The 14,468-nt window shown below is 37.7% G+C and overlaps 1 protein-coding gene across 5 annotated transcripts in view; it reads right to left on the reverse strand.

Annotated features, from left to right (window-relative positions):
• Positions 1–721: 721 nt before the first annotated feature.
• Positions 722–14,468, reverse strand: part of BICD2 (BICD cargo adaptor 2) — a 105,190-nt gene continuing 91,443 nt past the window's right edge. Inside the window, exons 7-9 of one of the 5 annotated variants that reach the window (XM_069769901.1) lie at positions 6,104–6,269; positions 4,384–4,459; positions 722–2,842 (exon numbers count right to left, since the gene is read on the reverse strand). In XM_069769901.1, coding sequence (XP_069626002.1) covers positions 4,412–4,459; positions 6,104–6,269 — 214 coding nt within the window. In that variant the 3' untranslated portion in view covers positions 722–2,842; positions 4,384–4,411. The other 4 variants (XM_069769899.1, XM_069769902.1, XM_069769900.1 and 1 more) reach the window with 4 other exon arrangements.

Consider the following 14,468-nt stretch of genomic DNA (forward strand, 5'->3'; position numbering starts at 1 on the left):
GCAAACGTGCTCTGCTATTTTACTGCACGCAATTCAACAAGTATTTTCATGAAATTATGTTGATAAGCTGGTGTAACGCAACTGACTGCTACTAGTCAGATAGAAACGATAAGCAGAATAGTTCTAGGAATCCTACCTGAGAACATAAGAGTTGTTAAACTATAGTATAAAACCATATTTAATATTTCTAAGGCCCAATATCAATTCATCAAACCAGGAATATCCTTGTATTGATGGGGTAAAACTTAGCCTCGCCCTCAGACTTTAAGCATACTCCTTCAGGGTTTTGGGTTTTTTTGCGAGTTAGTTTGTTAATTCTACTGCATAAACATCATCTTAACACATTTTGGAGAGTATATGAGAAATTAAGATGTAATTTCAGGAAGACTTGTCACCACTGCCACCAAAAACATTAGTCCTACCCTCCCCCTTCCTGTACTAGTACAAGTGTTTGCATGGCTCTTCGGTGAAACAGATTAAACCAGTCTGATCAAGGCCAAAACTAATCCAGGAAAATCTCATGAAACAGCACACAGGATGGTGCTCCCCAAATATGAGCACAAATGATTCATTTTCTAGTTCTGCAGCAAACTTAGTTGTAAGTTTCCAGTTTCTCTCAGATAAAAATTATTATTTATTTAGCCCCACAATGAAAATAGCTTAGGAAGACTAATTAAAATGGCACTTTCTTAAAACAGAAAAACAACAAGCAGAAAACGCAATTCCTTTTCTCTTTTATTGATACTGCCAATGTGACTACCTTTATGCAGGCAGATTGCTTTCCTACATTAAACACTTTTTTATTAATTTGGAAGTAAGGTTTTGCCCTCTATACCTCCTAAGGTTATCCAATTAACACGCAGTTATACTTTTAAGAAGTTTCCACATTTTCTCTTTACTTTTTTTTTTCAGATCTGTGTAAAGATTACTTGGCAAGAATACATGCATATGACGTTAAATGGAGACCAATCCACCACTAAAAGGTAATGCACATGAAACATAATACAGTACTTCGACATCATTTCAAATAAATACCCACATACAAATGTAGTTATTTTAAATGCAACAATATTTCTTATGAATCAATACGGTAACAGAAGATGGAAATAAAAGTCCCCACATCTAGGAATAATAATGCTTTTTTCCAGCAAACAGAAATCTTTTCCCCACTGTCAATATTATTTCAATTTGTACTTTTTTTGAGGAGTGGGAAGGCTCCCCCCCAACAAGTACCAATTTAATCATTCATGTGAGCCTCAACAAACAGTAGAGAAATAGGTACAGCTTGTTGATGCACTTCTCCATTTCTGTTTCCTGAAATTACAATGATTAGATACAACATGCAAGAGAAGATATCAATGTTTTGTTGTTCACATTTGCAAACAATACTATGGTTAACTGCACCCACCACCATACAAAGCTAATATAACATCAATATTCCTTATATGTTCTCTGTACTGTTACCACAAATGTGTTAATACATCTTGCGCATTTGTTCACCATGAGTCCATTTGGTTCCCAAAGTGTATTCGGGTTTGTTTAGGTTTGTGGTTTTTTTCTCTATACCCCTGAATTTGCAAGGATTTGCATCATGAAATATCATTGACTAACAGAATTTTTTACAATTCCTTGAATATATAATCTCTATAGTAAGACTACCCATTAAAAATGTGCGAAAGGGGAGTTCACTTTGCACTTATTGCTCCATGTCTTTAATAAATTCCAAAACAGCCATTCCATTTCTTCTAAGTTACAGGACTTAGACTAAGCTACTCTAAGAGTCTCCCTTAAAATGATTAAAGGCACTACTGGCAATAATTAATGACAGAAAGGCGCTGATATATAACACCCTATCATTGACAACTTTAGAATTTTTCTTTCTAAATGTACCATAATTTGGCACAATAAAATGAAAAAGTAACAAAACAATTCCAATTTGGAATTTAACTGGTATAGTTGTATAAAATTCTGTTAATCAATAATACTTCAACTTCCTAAAACCCAGGAAATCTGGAATTTATAGGTAATACTACTTATTTAATATTTTTCAAGTGCCTATTACTGTTTTAACCAGAGCAAAGTCAAGTTTTCTTCTTGTTACATTGAACTATTCCTAAGAATAATAATACAATATGAAAAAAACCCCAGAATTTGAATACCCTGGATTTCTTAATGAACATGGCAGTTAAGAAAAAAAAAAATCAGTAATTTAAACATATAAAGCTTAACATTTTATAATAATAAAAAAGCTGCTGAAGCACAGCACACAGTTTTAGCAGAGCTCCTGGTTTTTTTTCTTGAAACTCTTTTCTAATCACAATCTAGAGCCCCCCCAAAATCTCTGCCACATGCTGATGTAGAATTCAAAAATCACAAGCCCGAATTGGAGAGAGACTATGAGCACAAACCACTGCATTTATATAAACTCTTCTACATAAGGAATTAAAGAAGCTAAAGAAAAATATCAAAATATCAAAAGTGCACAGGTTTAACAATCAGATAAAAAATGAGCATCTGCAATGAGATAAGAAATTCCCCCAACCGAACATTTCTAGTAGATCATAAACTAATATGGTGATCGTTACATTTGAAGTAGGTTTCTTCAGCACTTGTAAGTTTTCTTACTGCAGCAGCACTTACAGGTAAAGCTTGTTTGTTTTATAGCTTCAGACATAAAAGGAAAGTTTCAGGTAGTATATAGGAAAAGGTGTTTTCAAAAGTTAGGATCAGGTCAGTGGTTTCCATTCTTTGTGCAATGGGCTACCACTTTTAACCATAATGAAAGAGGTTAAGAAATGCTGTTGCACTGTTGGAAAGGCCTTCTCCAGGGACTACTCTACAGCTGAAAAATGGAAAAATAAAATAGCATTAGGAAAAAAAAAACCCGCAAAAAACCAGTGCTTATTTCTCCATTAAAGAACTGAAAACTTAAAACAACGTGCTGCAAAAGCAGGTTAGTTGGTTGAGGGTGTCTGTTAGCTTACTGGGACAGAAGCAGCCATTTTAGCTCAGACATGCTTCCCAAGCCGATGAAACAATGCTTTATGGGGCTAGCCTGGAAGCAATAGCTTTGCAGAAAGAAGGTTTCTTACAAGTACTGAGTAAAGCTTTGCTGTTCAAGCACAAGTTAATGGCAATCAATGTGCAAGAAACATTTTCAGTGAAGCTTTAGGTTCTCCAGAAACATGCGGGTCAGTAAATCATGCAGGCCAATGCAGAGAGTATCATTCAGAAGAAGAGCCTGCTTGCAGAGGTAGGTGACGGCTTAAGGAATTTTCCATGCTTTATCCCAACCCATTGAAAGTGATATGAAAGACTTACAGCAAATGTACGTTTCAAGAAATTGTTAATCAAGAATTACAAGACTCAATCTTAAATATTATCTAAAAATACAAACAGCAGGATCAAGTCACCTTACCACCATTCCTCATTTCTTTTTATAACAGGTGCTACAAGAACTTAAGCCATAACCTTGACAAGCTCAAATAGCAGTCGGGTTGGCTTTTTTGTTTTTTAAAGATTCACAGAAATGAATGAAGATGGAAATGACTACTAAGACTACTGGGCTAATAGCAAAATTGTGCATACTTGGAACTGAAAGCGTGAGCCGAGACTGATAGTAATAGTCACTGTCTGGTAACATTGAAATCTTTACAGAATGTTCCAATTAATCTGAAAAAAACCTAACAATGCATTCAATTAGTTTCTCCAATTTACCTTTTTGCCATCAGTATTTTGCAAAAACACTGCCATTAGAGACATGGAAGCAGTGAATACTGTATTAAAGCTCCCTACCATAGTAGCAAAATTGTAACTGTTTCTATTGGAGCAGAGAAAGTTAGCACTCAAATGCCTGCTTTTACGAAGTATTTATAAATTATACTTAATGCAGGAATGAGAAGAATAAAGGCCTTTTGGAAGATTGTGCAGCAAAGAAGAGACAAGCAGGATTGAAAATTGTTAAAAGATGTCTCGCTTCTAAAATATCAAACCTGCTATTTAGCAATATTAAAGCTCAAATTCAGGAGAATTCAGTGTTTTCTAAAAAAAGTAATAATAGATGCACAGGGCCTAATTTCTAAAGCCAGAATTGCTATTTGTTTAAACTTCTCAAGCAGTGATGTTTGAGCAACATACTAGACTTAAATCACTTGGGGTTTTTTTCCTCCTCTCAATATTAGTAAATGCAATTCTGGCACTGGATTGTGGCATTCTGATGTTTCCCAGCTTTGTAGCAAGGTTTCTACAATTTCATTTGTTTAAAGTCTCACTGTATGAATTTAGAAGTCTGTCTTTCCCCCCCCGCCCCCGCTATAATATCTGGGAAGCCAAAGTCCCATGTGGTTTCCCCTCACTGGGAAAACAAGCTGTGCTCCTTATTACCTTATATTAGTACTGTGATATCTCCTGACTACTTATAGGCAGAGCGGCAATGCACAGGAAGCAAGCTGCTGATCATCTATAAGAAATGGTAGTGAGATGAGGCAGTACCACACCAGGAATATTAGAATGGCTTTATAAAACATCACTATCAAGCAGACAACTGTGCAGTCTCGCATTGCTTTTAGTAATACTATAGGCATACAAAATCATTTGAAGGAGTACAAAATGAACAGGGCTTTACATTAAAATAAAATTTGAGGCTAGGCACTTTAAAACTCTGGTTTAAAGAAAAAAGTGTGCCTTGTTGTGCTCCACAAATTTTCCACAATTTTAGAAGCAACATTTTCAATCTTTTTCTCTTACGTAGGCACCAATTATGAAGTACACTTTTATATTATCAAACATACTGTAATTAAGTGGCTAAAAAGGCCCCTTAAAAGTTCAATAGCAGACAAAGGTTTATTTGTTTTTAAAGATTAATATGTATACTAAGCTACTTCATAAATAATTATTAGCAGGATGATCTGGTTCAGTTTCCTGTGCCTATAATGTAGAGCCCTGTGAAACATGTGCTTGCATAAGGAATGCAATATCTTTTGTGTATTTAAAAAAATGATCAGAGCTCTGAAATACTATACTATTTAGGTTAATACTGAAAGCTGAGAAAAACTGTTTTGTGACTGACAATACTAGACCATAGTCACATTAATTCGACACATATACGTTGTGTGGCTACAGTAATATATAAAACAGATTCTTTCCAAAGTGTTATGCTTGCAAGGAGCAACATGAGACCACAAAGATCCTTTCAGGACATGACACTTTTCCACAGCATAACTTCTTAAAGTGGAACTGTCTACCAGGTAGGATCCCAATTCTTAAAAATTTAAGTTTTACATCAGATGGAGTAAATATTGCATAATTTTAATAGAAATGTGCAAGTTTCTTCTGGTTAACCCTCTGAAGAGAGGGAAGCAGAGTGTAAATAGTGTACCCTACCAAGTTTTTTTCTAGGTTTTATAGCCTGTAAAAGCCTTAGGACTTTGGTCAGTGGTGATATGACAGCAAGTTCTTAATATCTGCCACAATAGGCAAATTAAGTTTGGTTCCAGTTTCAAAATGCTCTGCATTTTCAAGACATACCTCTAATTTTAACATTTGCTTTTCACCACTTCTTAAGCCACAACAACAAGGAAGCTTTTCTGTTTGTTCCTGCCTGTGAAAGCATGTATTGAAGTATGCTGCAACCCTGGAGAAAGGATCACATTTGCACTATACAAACTACAATTAGCACCAGATGTCCTATATCAGGTGTACTCTTTTAACACTTACCATTAACAGCAAAACCCATACATGTTAATTGTGGAAAAAGCTAATTCCTTTCCACTATTAACTTGTTAATAGCATCCCCATACTTATGAATTAGTTACAGTTAAGACCACCATAATACAATTTGTATTACTTGGTTTGACAACATACTAGTACAAGTCAACTCACTGCGACATTAGATAGTGGGGATTTACGCTGACAGTTACAGCATAAAATAAGATGCATAATATGATTTTTCTACACACCTGTCCTAGTCACAATAGATTTTATACTTCTCACTACAAAAAACCTGGTTGTTAAGGACAGATCCTTCAGACCTGTCTCCGCAGGACCGAATATGACTTACACTAGGGTTACTGCTCTTGGCTTTGGAAGCAGATTTTGTGCGCACCCTTTTGGACTGCTCATGGTCTAGCTCCAAATGTTCCAGGCGCTGGGTCAGTGCCAGTTTCTGCTGGATAGCCATCCGAAGCAAGGAGTTCAGAGTCTTCTTCTCATCCTCAGCTGCTGCAAGCTGCCGCTGCATTTCATCCAGCTGTGTGACATATTCGTCACATCTGCAATGAAATACATCAATCTTTAGCAATCCTGTTTCCACCTACAAAACATGAATCCCTTGTGTCCGGCTGATATTAGCAGAGTGATAGTTTTGCAGTTGCTTGCATACACACTCTTTTAAACAGGAACTTCAACCAAACCTGTAGAAAATCACAATTACTTTTCACTGGGGTTCTTATAATCCCACACTTGGCACTTCTGTTCATGCCTTTCATGATGTAGTATAATTAACAGCATCCTTAGATAATGAAAGTACGGAGCCTGATATAGAAGTACTCATATCTAAAGATTAGTAAGATGCCCTTCCATAGTGAGCAGACACAATGCAGTCAAATTACTTTCATCTCTCCTTACAGAGACCACAACAGTTCTAAGCTTCAGGCTGGAAAGGGAACCTGAGGGGAATAGTAGGACTGCTGTAAAATGACCATTACTAAAATGGCTACTAAGACCTTTTGATGAGCACCTGAACTTCGTAGTTTGTTACTTTACACATGGAGTCCAAATAACAAATTTCCAGTGGTGACTGAACAGCATTGTTAAACACAAGCATCTTTCATAGTTCTACTTTAACCTACTCTGATTCCTGCTGTAAAAATTCTATAAGTAGTGCTTTATTACTGTTTTCTCTATAACAAGTGGCCTTTATATAATTGTTTTCACTATCAAAATTAATTTTAAAACAATTAAACAAAGGAAGCAAGTGTTAATGGGAACGCTGGGGGGGAAGCTGTATGAATGACTGCAAGCTGTTTCATCTACAATCATTTTCACCAAGCTTGGAAGCTACTTAACTTGCACAGTGCATCATGAGCAATCTAAAAAATGAATGTCTTTACATGTAGATGCATATTTACTGCACATAGAAGACCAATTATGTGTTGGGTAGAAAAATAAATATTCATAGGTACCAGCTGGAATTTACAATGGCCACATCTGTAAAATACAACTTCCTCATAAACGCAAAAATATCAGCAGAGAAGTTCCTTTTAACATTGAAATAGAAAAGCTCCTGACTTTAAGCAACATTTATTATCATTAAGTAATATAAAGCAGACTGGGGGAAAAAAAACCCACCACAAAACAAAACTGCATTCATATGCAGATTCATCAGCTGTGCTTATACTATCAAATCCTGAATTCTGCTTTCTCTGACTTCAAATAGCAGGATTAGGCCTATATGCCTAGTTATGTTTGCTTGGGAAGAAAAAAAGGGAAAGGAAAAATAGAATTTTATTTTTGAATACTTATGTAGATTAAGCAATAACCCAGAAATATTCATATAAAACCTGCATCAACTACAACTGCAATGTAGCTTAGCATACCAGAAGGTTTTGAGTTTAGGGCCACTGTGTGAGCGGGAATCTATCCTCTCAAATCCCTGTGCATCCTGCTCTTGTGTTCATCGCAGTCTCTCTCATACTGTGGGGCATAGGGGAAAACCAGCGTGTGAGGCATTTCTCTTTTTAAAAAAACAACAAAACCAGGAACCTTAAACTTGCTAGAAGCCTAGCACCTGCCCTTTTCTCTTCATAGCTAGGTCAACCTTACAAGGCAAAACCAATCCATACACCTCAGTGAGGGCCAGATCTTACCCAATTTACCATTAGCACTAGAGAAGAACAGACTGAAATAGCCCTCGGAAGACTGAAAAGATGAAAATGAATTTTGCAGGCGTAACAGTCCTCCCCTCCTATGGAAGATGGCACCAGCTCCAAAATGAGGGCATGGCTAGAGAAATGAATAGCTCACAGCATCATTGCTAACCGTGAGCCCTGTTGCTCTAGATTGTCAGAGATGTATTTTCTTCACTTGGGGGTGGGAGCAAGGCACAGACTAGGCAAGGCAAGATTACTGTGAGGCCTGAGAGCTATGGGGTTTCCCTCCAGTTTTCAAACAGACTCATGACATTTGAGGTGAAAAGTGCAAGTCTGGTTACATCACAACTTACCTTTCTGCTTTCTTTTCTACCTATGCCCAATTCCTTCAAAGCTCCACTACGGCAAACCAAGGGAATGTCCAGAAAGTGTTACCAATTCCTTTGAGGAATGCAATGTGATTGCTTCAGCAAAATATGATCTGGCACTGGAGTGATCTCTCCCATTACCCTTGTTTCATTCTCAGTATTACCCTCCCAAGAGATTTGGGCAAGGTGAAATTATGGGGAGTTTTCCCCCCCCCTTTCCTAGCTCCTTTCTTGTGAATCAAAATGTATCCACTTTTGTACAGAACAGGAATTTAATTTAGACCCAAAATTTTCAGCTCAGTGAAGCAGTGTCAAGATTGCTGCAGTCTGTCTACTCATTTGACTTCCAGAGAGGTGCTAATCAATGTCAGCCAAGGCAAAAGTGGCAGATTTCTCCCCTGCCCCATTTAGAAAAAAAAATAGATGATGAAAACAAAACCGTTGCAGTAAAGCAGAGTAGGGACTTCCCACATGGTCTTGCTAATGTCCCTTAATCCTCTTCTCTAAACATTTCTGGTATTACTCAAATGCCTCTGATCAAACACAGTCAGTTGTGCCAAATCTGATAGCTGACTGGTAACACAGACAAATACTTGTCAGAGTCTAGAAGGCAGTAAAGTCATTCGCATGTGAGCCAAGTTATAATTAAAGCCATGACTTTGACTCCAAAAGGTTATTGTAGAAAGTCATTATCTCATCAAGCTTTCTGTTCGCACAAAGCTTTTAAACATCAAGTAACTGTCCTTAGAAATTACAAGGCATTCGCTATTTCAAATATCTAAATTAGCACGCTTTTTTCCCCCCATAAAACTCTATGCAAGGAGTTTTTCCTTCCTTTCCAACAAAAAGGAAGTGTTATCAGTAGCACACATGCAGTTGCAGTTTCTACTGTACCTAATAACTGTTCTCTCATATATAGGAGAGGACTGGAGAGAGGCAGGAGTGTTAACTACTATGACTACACATAGTCATGCATCCTGAAGCTGTTTTCCTGATCTTTACGTAAATGAAATTATATAGCCTCAAAACCAAACCTTCTCCTGGTGCAAGCATGGTCATCCAGAGTCAGAGGAACACTACACTATGCAAAATACAGCAATTGTTCACTCGAACAGAACAAGTGAGGGTTGAAAAGTTTTGTAGCAGTGGATGTAGTTGTTGTGTGCTCAGGTGGACTGGGATCTGCCCTACTTCCTTCCTTCCTGCTGTTCACTGACTCCCAATTTAATTTTCTCAAAAAAAAAAAAAAAAAAAGTTAGCCTTCCTAAGCATGTAAGATGACACAGCCCCTAGCACTACTTTAGCTTAATGCAAAGCTAGTAGTAGTAGCCATGGCAGCATAGTTTTGTGGTATGTGTATTTGTGTTTTCACTGCTTTGAGGATAAAACAATAAAAGATCCTTCCCTCTTACAATTTCATTTGCCATCTCCTGAGCTACTTCCCAGCTGTACATTCAATACAAAAATCATCAGAAGGTCAGAACAGAAAATGTCTTTGTTTTAAGAACAGCTTTGAAAGAAAATAATTGAGCTTTCATGCTTTAAAGAATATGAAATTAGCATAAGCCTGTTGTACATCTACACATTCACAGTTTTAAGTGGATAGTGAACAGAAGGCTTTGATGTTCCCTATTCTCTTATGACTGGTAATTAACAATAACAAAAAAGGAGCTTAAGGAAACATCAACTAGATTTTTAAAAACAACACCAGCTAAAACAAACATCAACACAGAGGAAATAAGATCCTGAATGTTAAATGTAAAAATGAGAAATAAAAACTAAATCCTCTAGAACACTACCTGAAGCCAAATTATTGAAAAATATAATGGGTCATCTCATTTTCAAAAGCTGCATACCGCTACTTCCCACAAATGCCAGTTGTGCCTTATTTCTACATACCATTTTATTTAAGCTTTAGCGTGTACTATATTTAATAACATTTATAGCTAAATTTACTATTGAATCAAGATCTGTTCCAGAAAAAAAGTGGTGTAACCAAATGCACCTGGGTATAATTATACTTCTTCCCCCTCCTCTGCAATCAATATGAGGACCATATGACAACTTCAAGAAAGCAAGACAGATGTGACTGAAGGAGGCCTTTTGAGAGAAGCATCAACTACTTTAACTTCTACCTCAAGAGATTAAATTGTCAACCTACATTAGAAATTAAAACACGGAGGATTAAAAATCACAATTTTTTGGCTTTATGAAAAACTGGGAAACATATTAGCAGAGAAGCAGCTAAAACGACATCTAAATGAGCATTGCCTGCATTCGGCTATAAGGGATATTAGCCACCTGCTATTTCAAACTGAATCTTTACATTAGAAATTAAGATTAACGACTGAATTTTAACACCTTCCCCCCACCTCCCCCTTACCTCAACCCCTGGTGAAAACCAGCTCATCTGCAGACAATGCAACAATTTTTTATTACCAAAGGAGGAACATAGGGAAGAAGATTATAGCAGTAATAAAGCTACTGAATCTCCTTTCACAAGGTGGCCTTCCACTCTGCATTGTGTGGCAAATGCAGATGAGCCCCACCATGTACCGCAGAGCTGTGCTCCTCAGCACCAAAGTAAGATTTAGAGCCAGTCTATACACAATTTGGATTTTTAAGTGGAAGAACACAGAAGGTTATTACTAGGGTGTCCTGGTTTCAGCTGGGATAGAGTTAATTTTTTTCCTAGTAGCTGGTACAGTGTTGTTTTAGATTCAGTAGGAGAAGAATGTTGATAATACTGATGTTTTCAGTTGTTGCTAAGTAGTGTTTAGACTAAGTCAAGGACTCTTCAGCTTCGCATGCCCAGCCAGCAAGAAGGGAGGGGACACAGCCAGGGCAGCTGACCCAAACTGGCCAAAGGGGTATTCTACACCATGTGATATCATGCCCAGTACACAAACTGGGGGGAGTGGGGCTGGGGAGTGAGGATTGCTGCTCAGGAACTAACTGGGCATCGGTCAGCTAGTGGTGAGCAATTGCACTGTTCATCACTTGTTTTGTACATTCTAATTCTTTTATTATTATCATCAATATTATTAATATTATTATTAATACTATTATTATTATTAGTTTGTTCCTTTCTGTTCTGTTAAACTGCTCTTATCTCAACCCACGAGTTTTACCTTTTTTTCCTGATTCTCTCCCCCATCCTACTGGGTGGGAGGGGGAAGTGAGTGAGCGGCTGTGTGGTGCTTAGTTGCTGGCTGGGGTTAAACCACAACATAGGGATTGACAGCAGAAAACAGGCACATCTTCAAAAACTAGATCATAACTATTATCGCACCCAATCTGTCTGAGCTGGTCTCTTCTGAAAGAGCTCACACTGGATAGAGTTTGGCATATCCATAAAACCAAACACATTTGTTTTTTAAAAAGTTGTTGAAGCAGAAGTATTAAAAAGCTTAACCCCACATAAGCATGCTCCAGGCAGGTGAGTTTGCCACGTGTGCTAGTCCAAGTGCAGCTGCACCAGAACTCACACAGACCTGACTGCAGGACCAAGGCCCTCTACTAGGTCAGCATCTTTTAGACATTTTTAGGAAGTATACTAAGCCCATCTCTTGCCTTGGTTTGCACAGCTGTGATTTGTGCAGATTCAAACTCCAGTAATGTGTTCTTCAAGAATCCCTGAAGAACAAAATAAAGCACAAATCCTGAAGACAGCAGAAGAAAGAACACCCCAGATTTAGGCAGTTCAGGATTACAGATAAGCAAGCTCAAGGGAATATCTATGGAAACCTTAGCCAGCTGCTAATCCGCAATTACTTCCTCAATACCTTGCACTGAAACTCATCTGAATTGTATATTTGAAAGGAATAAATGCTGTGGCCTTTATTTGTATAAATCATTGTGATTTTCACTAAGAATGGAGAATAGTTTATAACCAGCTACAGTTTTCCAGAATGTTCATTATCAGCCATGTATAATCACTGTCCATTAGTAAAAGCTATTAAAAGAAAGTAATCAGACCACAAATCTCTCTTGTAGTTTGAAACATATGGGAAGAATTATGTCCTGCACTGAAAGGGAACAATCAGCCCCACATTGCTGGACACTGCAGCTCTTCTAAATTTCCACCGATAAAAACTCTCAATAAGAGATCATAAACTTTTATGGCAAATTCCATCCTCCTAGAATTCAAAAGAAAACTCCTTTCTTTTTTATATTTAAAGGTTGAAGTTAACAATCCTATGCCACTAGATTAGCAGTAAGTTTAAAGCTATTGCACAGGCAGGACATTTTTCCCAGTTCTTCACTGAAGGGGGTAGCAAGGGGTGGAGGATCTAATCCTAAATTCTCCACCCCTCTCTACCCTATACCACCAAAGCTGTGCACATGCTTTGTTTTTTTACAGACTATGAGCACTGACACTTCCTATTAATTGCCAAATGAAACCAAGACTTGCCTATCTAAAATGCTATGGATACAACCAACTGCTGCTGCAGTAGTCTGCCATGTAAGGTACTTTAAAGTAACCCACTTTCCATTTTGATTAGAAACAAAAGGACGGACAAGCTACACAACAAGAGCTGGCATTGTCTTTACTTTGACTATTTCTACAGCACCACTATTACATCACAGGAACACCTCCTGTGTTTTACTCTCCTTAACAGTAGGCATTCAAAAAAGAAGCACCACGGCACACAGGAATTAGTGATGTGGACCCAGCTGCTTTGAAAAATATCTGGGAGAAGAGTGCCAACTCATTGTAGCAACCCAGGTCCAGGGTCTATCTACAAGGTGTACCTTCACCAAGGTTGAGTCTCAATATATCCAGCATTACTTGTAGTAGACATTTTAATTGCCAGACACATTTAGAGTCTAGAGCAGGCACATCAGTGTCATAAACGTGACTACGTGCAAGACATCACTCATGGTTTTTTGTAGCATGTCTGTGAGACAGTCGAATGCCTCTGTCCTGCCTGGATGTCTCCTTGCGTTCACATGGGTGCTGGCGGCCCAGACATTTTTCTCTCCAGACATCATTCATCACCTCTAGATCTAGCACCAGGAATAGGAGGCAAATGCTGTTACTCCTGTCTGGGAATCCCATTCTGGAAATTTTCAAAGTCATATTTTCTGTGTCTGGCTCCTCTAAGCATTTATCCTATGGGTATTTTTAGAGAAGTTGAATACTTTTACTGTGTGGAGTCCAGTATGAAGACCCTTTAGCTATAATTCTCAATCCTGTGAGGACTCCACTGTTGTCTGCATGAATTTAAACTCCTTTATATTCTGCAGGCCTTTCATGTCCATGAACACAAGAATATTTTCCCAAATGCTTTGGATACTTGGAAAACTGACAGAGCTTGTATGATTCTGAACTGATGTATGTATTCATTTGAAACACCTTTTCTCCTTTAATGAACAACAGCTAGCTGCTAGATTCTTGTGTGTAATCATGGATTTGTTTCTTCATCACAAGCACCATCTTGTAATTTTAATCTCATGTTACATGCTGTCAGTCTTTCCAGTATGTTCTAACACTTGCCACTTGTCCCCTTGCTGACTTGTTGCAGAGTTTGTCTCTCCCTTCGTTTACAGTTTATGAAACACTGGAACATGGGGATAGCGATTAATTACATCTAGGCACATTTGTTCTCTACTTTTCAAAGCCTTCTGCTTCTGCTGGACTTTATTACCATTCTATTTTATAGGGATGAGAAATGTCTGCTCTCTTACTATCCTCGCTTGCTCTCAGGCTCTGGAAAAGAAACACAAAATACATGAACAACAAAGTTGAGAAACCTCTGTCTTTAATCAGAGGAGTGAAGATGTATCCTATGTAACTTCTCAGAGCCAGCTTAAGTTTATCAGGGTTTAGTAGGAGAAATGCAACTTCATATGAATATAATTTTTCGGTTTTGTTGCCCGACCTCGAGCAAATAAGCCAGCTTTACTCCATCGACTGCAGGAGTTTGGCTATAATCTTGTCACACAGGAGGTATTTCTAGAGAGAAGAGATTATGGCGTCCTCCCATGAGTGCAGGTAGTACTTAACATGCAAGTTAAAGAGACAAGAAACTTGCATGCTATATCAAAAGACATGAAAACAGCAGAAAAATAACACAGGGAAGAGAAAGGTGAAAAACCATGTTGTACTTTCATTGTGTATGGTTTCTGCTATATTCTACATTTAGTAGAATTTTTGGAAGGATGCTTACTCAAATTCTAGCAAATCAAACTCAAGGAAAAGATCAGCATAACAAATAAACAAATAATG

The sequence above is a fragment of the Haliaeetus albicilla genome, chromosome 24 (assembly GCF_947461875.1).
Source record: "Haliaeetus albicilla chromosome 24, bHalAlb1.1, whole genome shotgun sequence".
Taxonomy (NCBI): Eukaryota; Metazoa; Chordata; class Aves; order Accipitriformes; family Accipitridae; genus Haliaeetus; species Haliaeetus albicilla.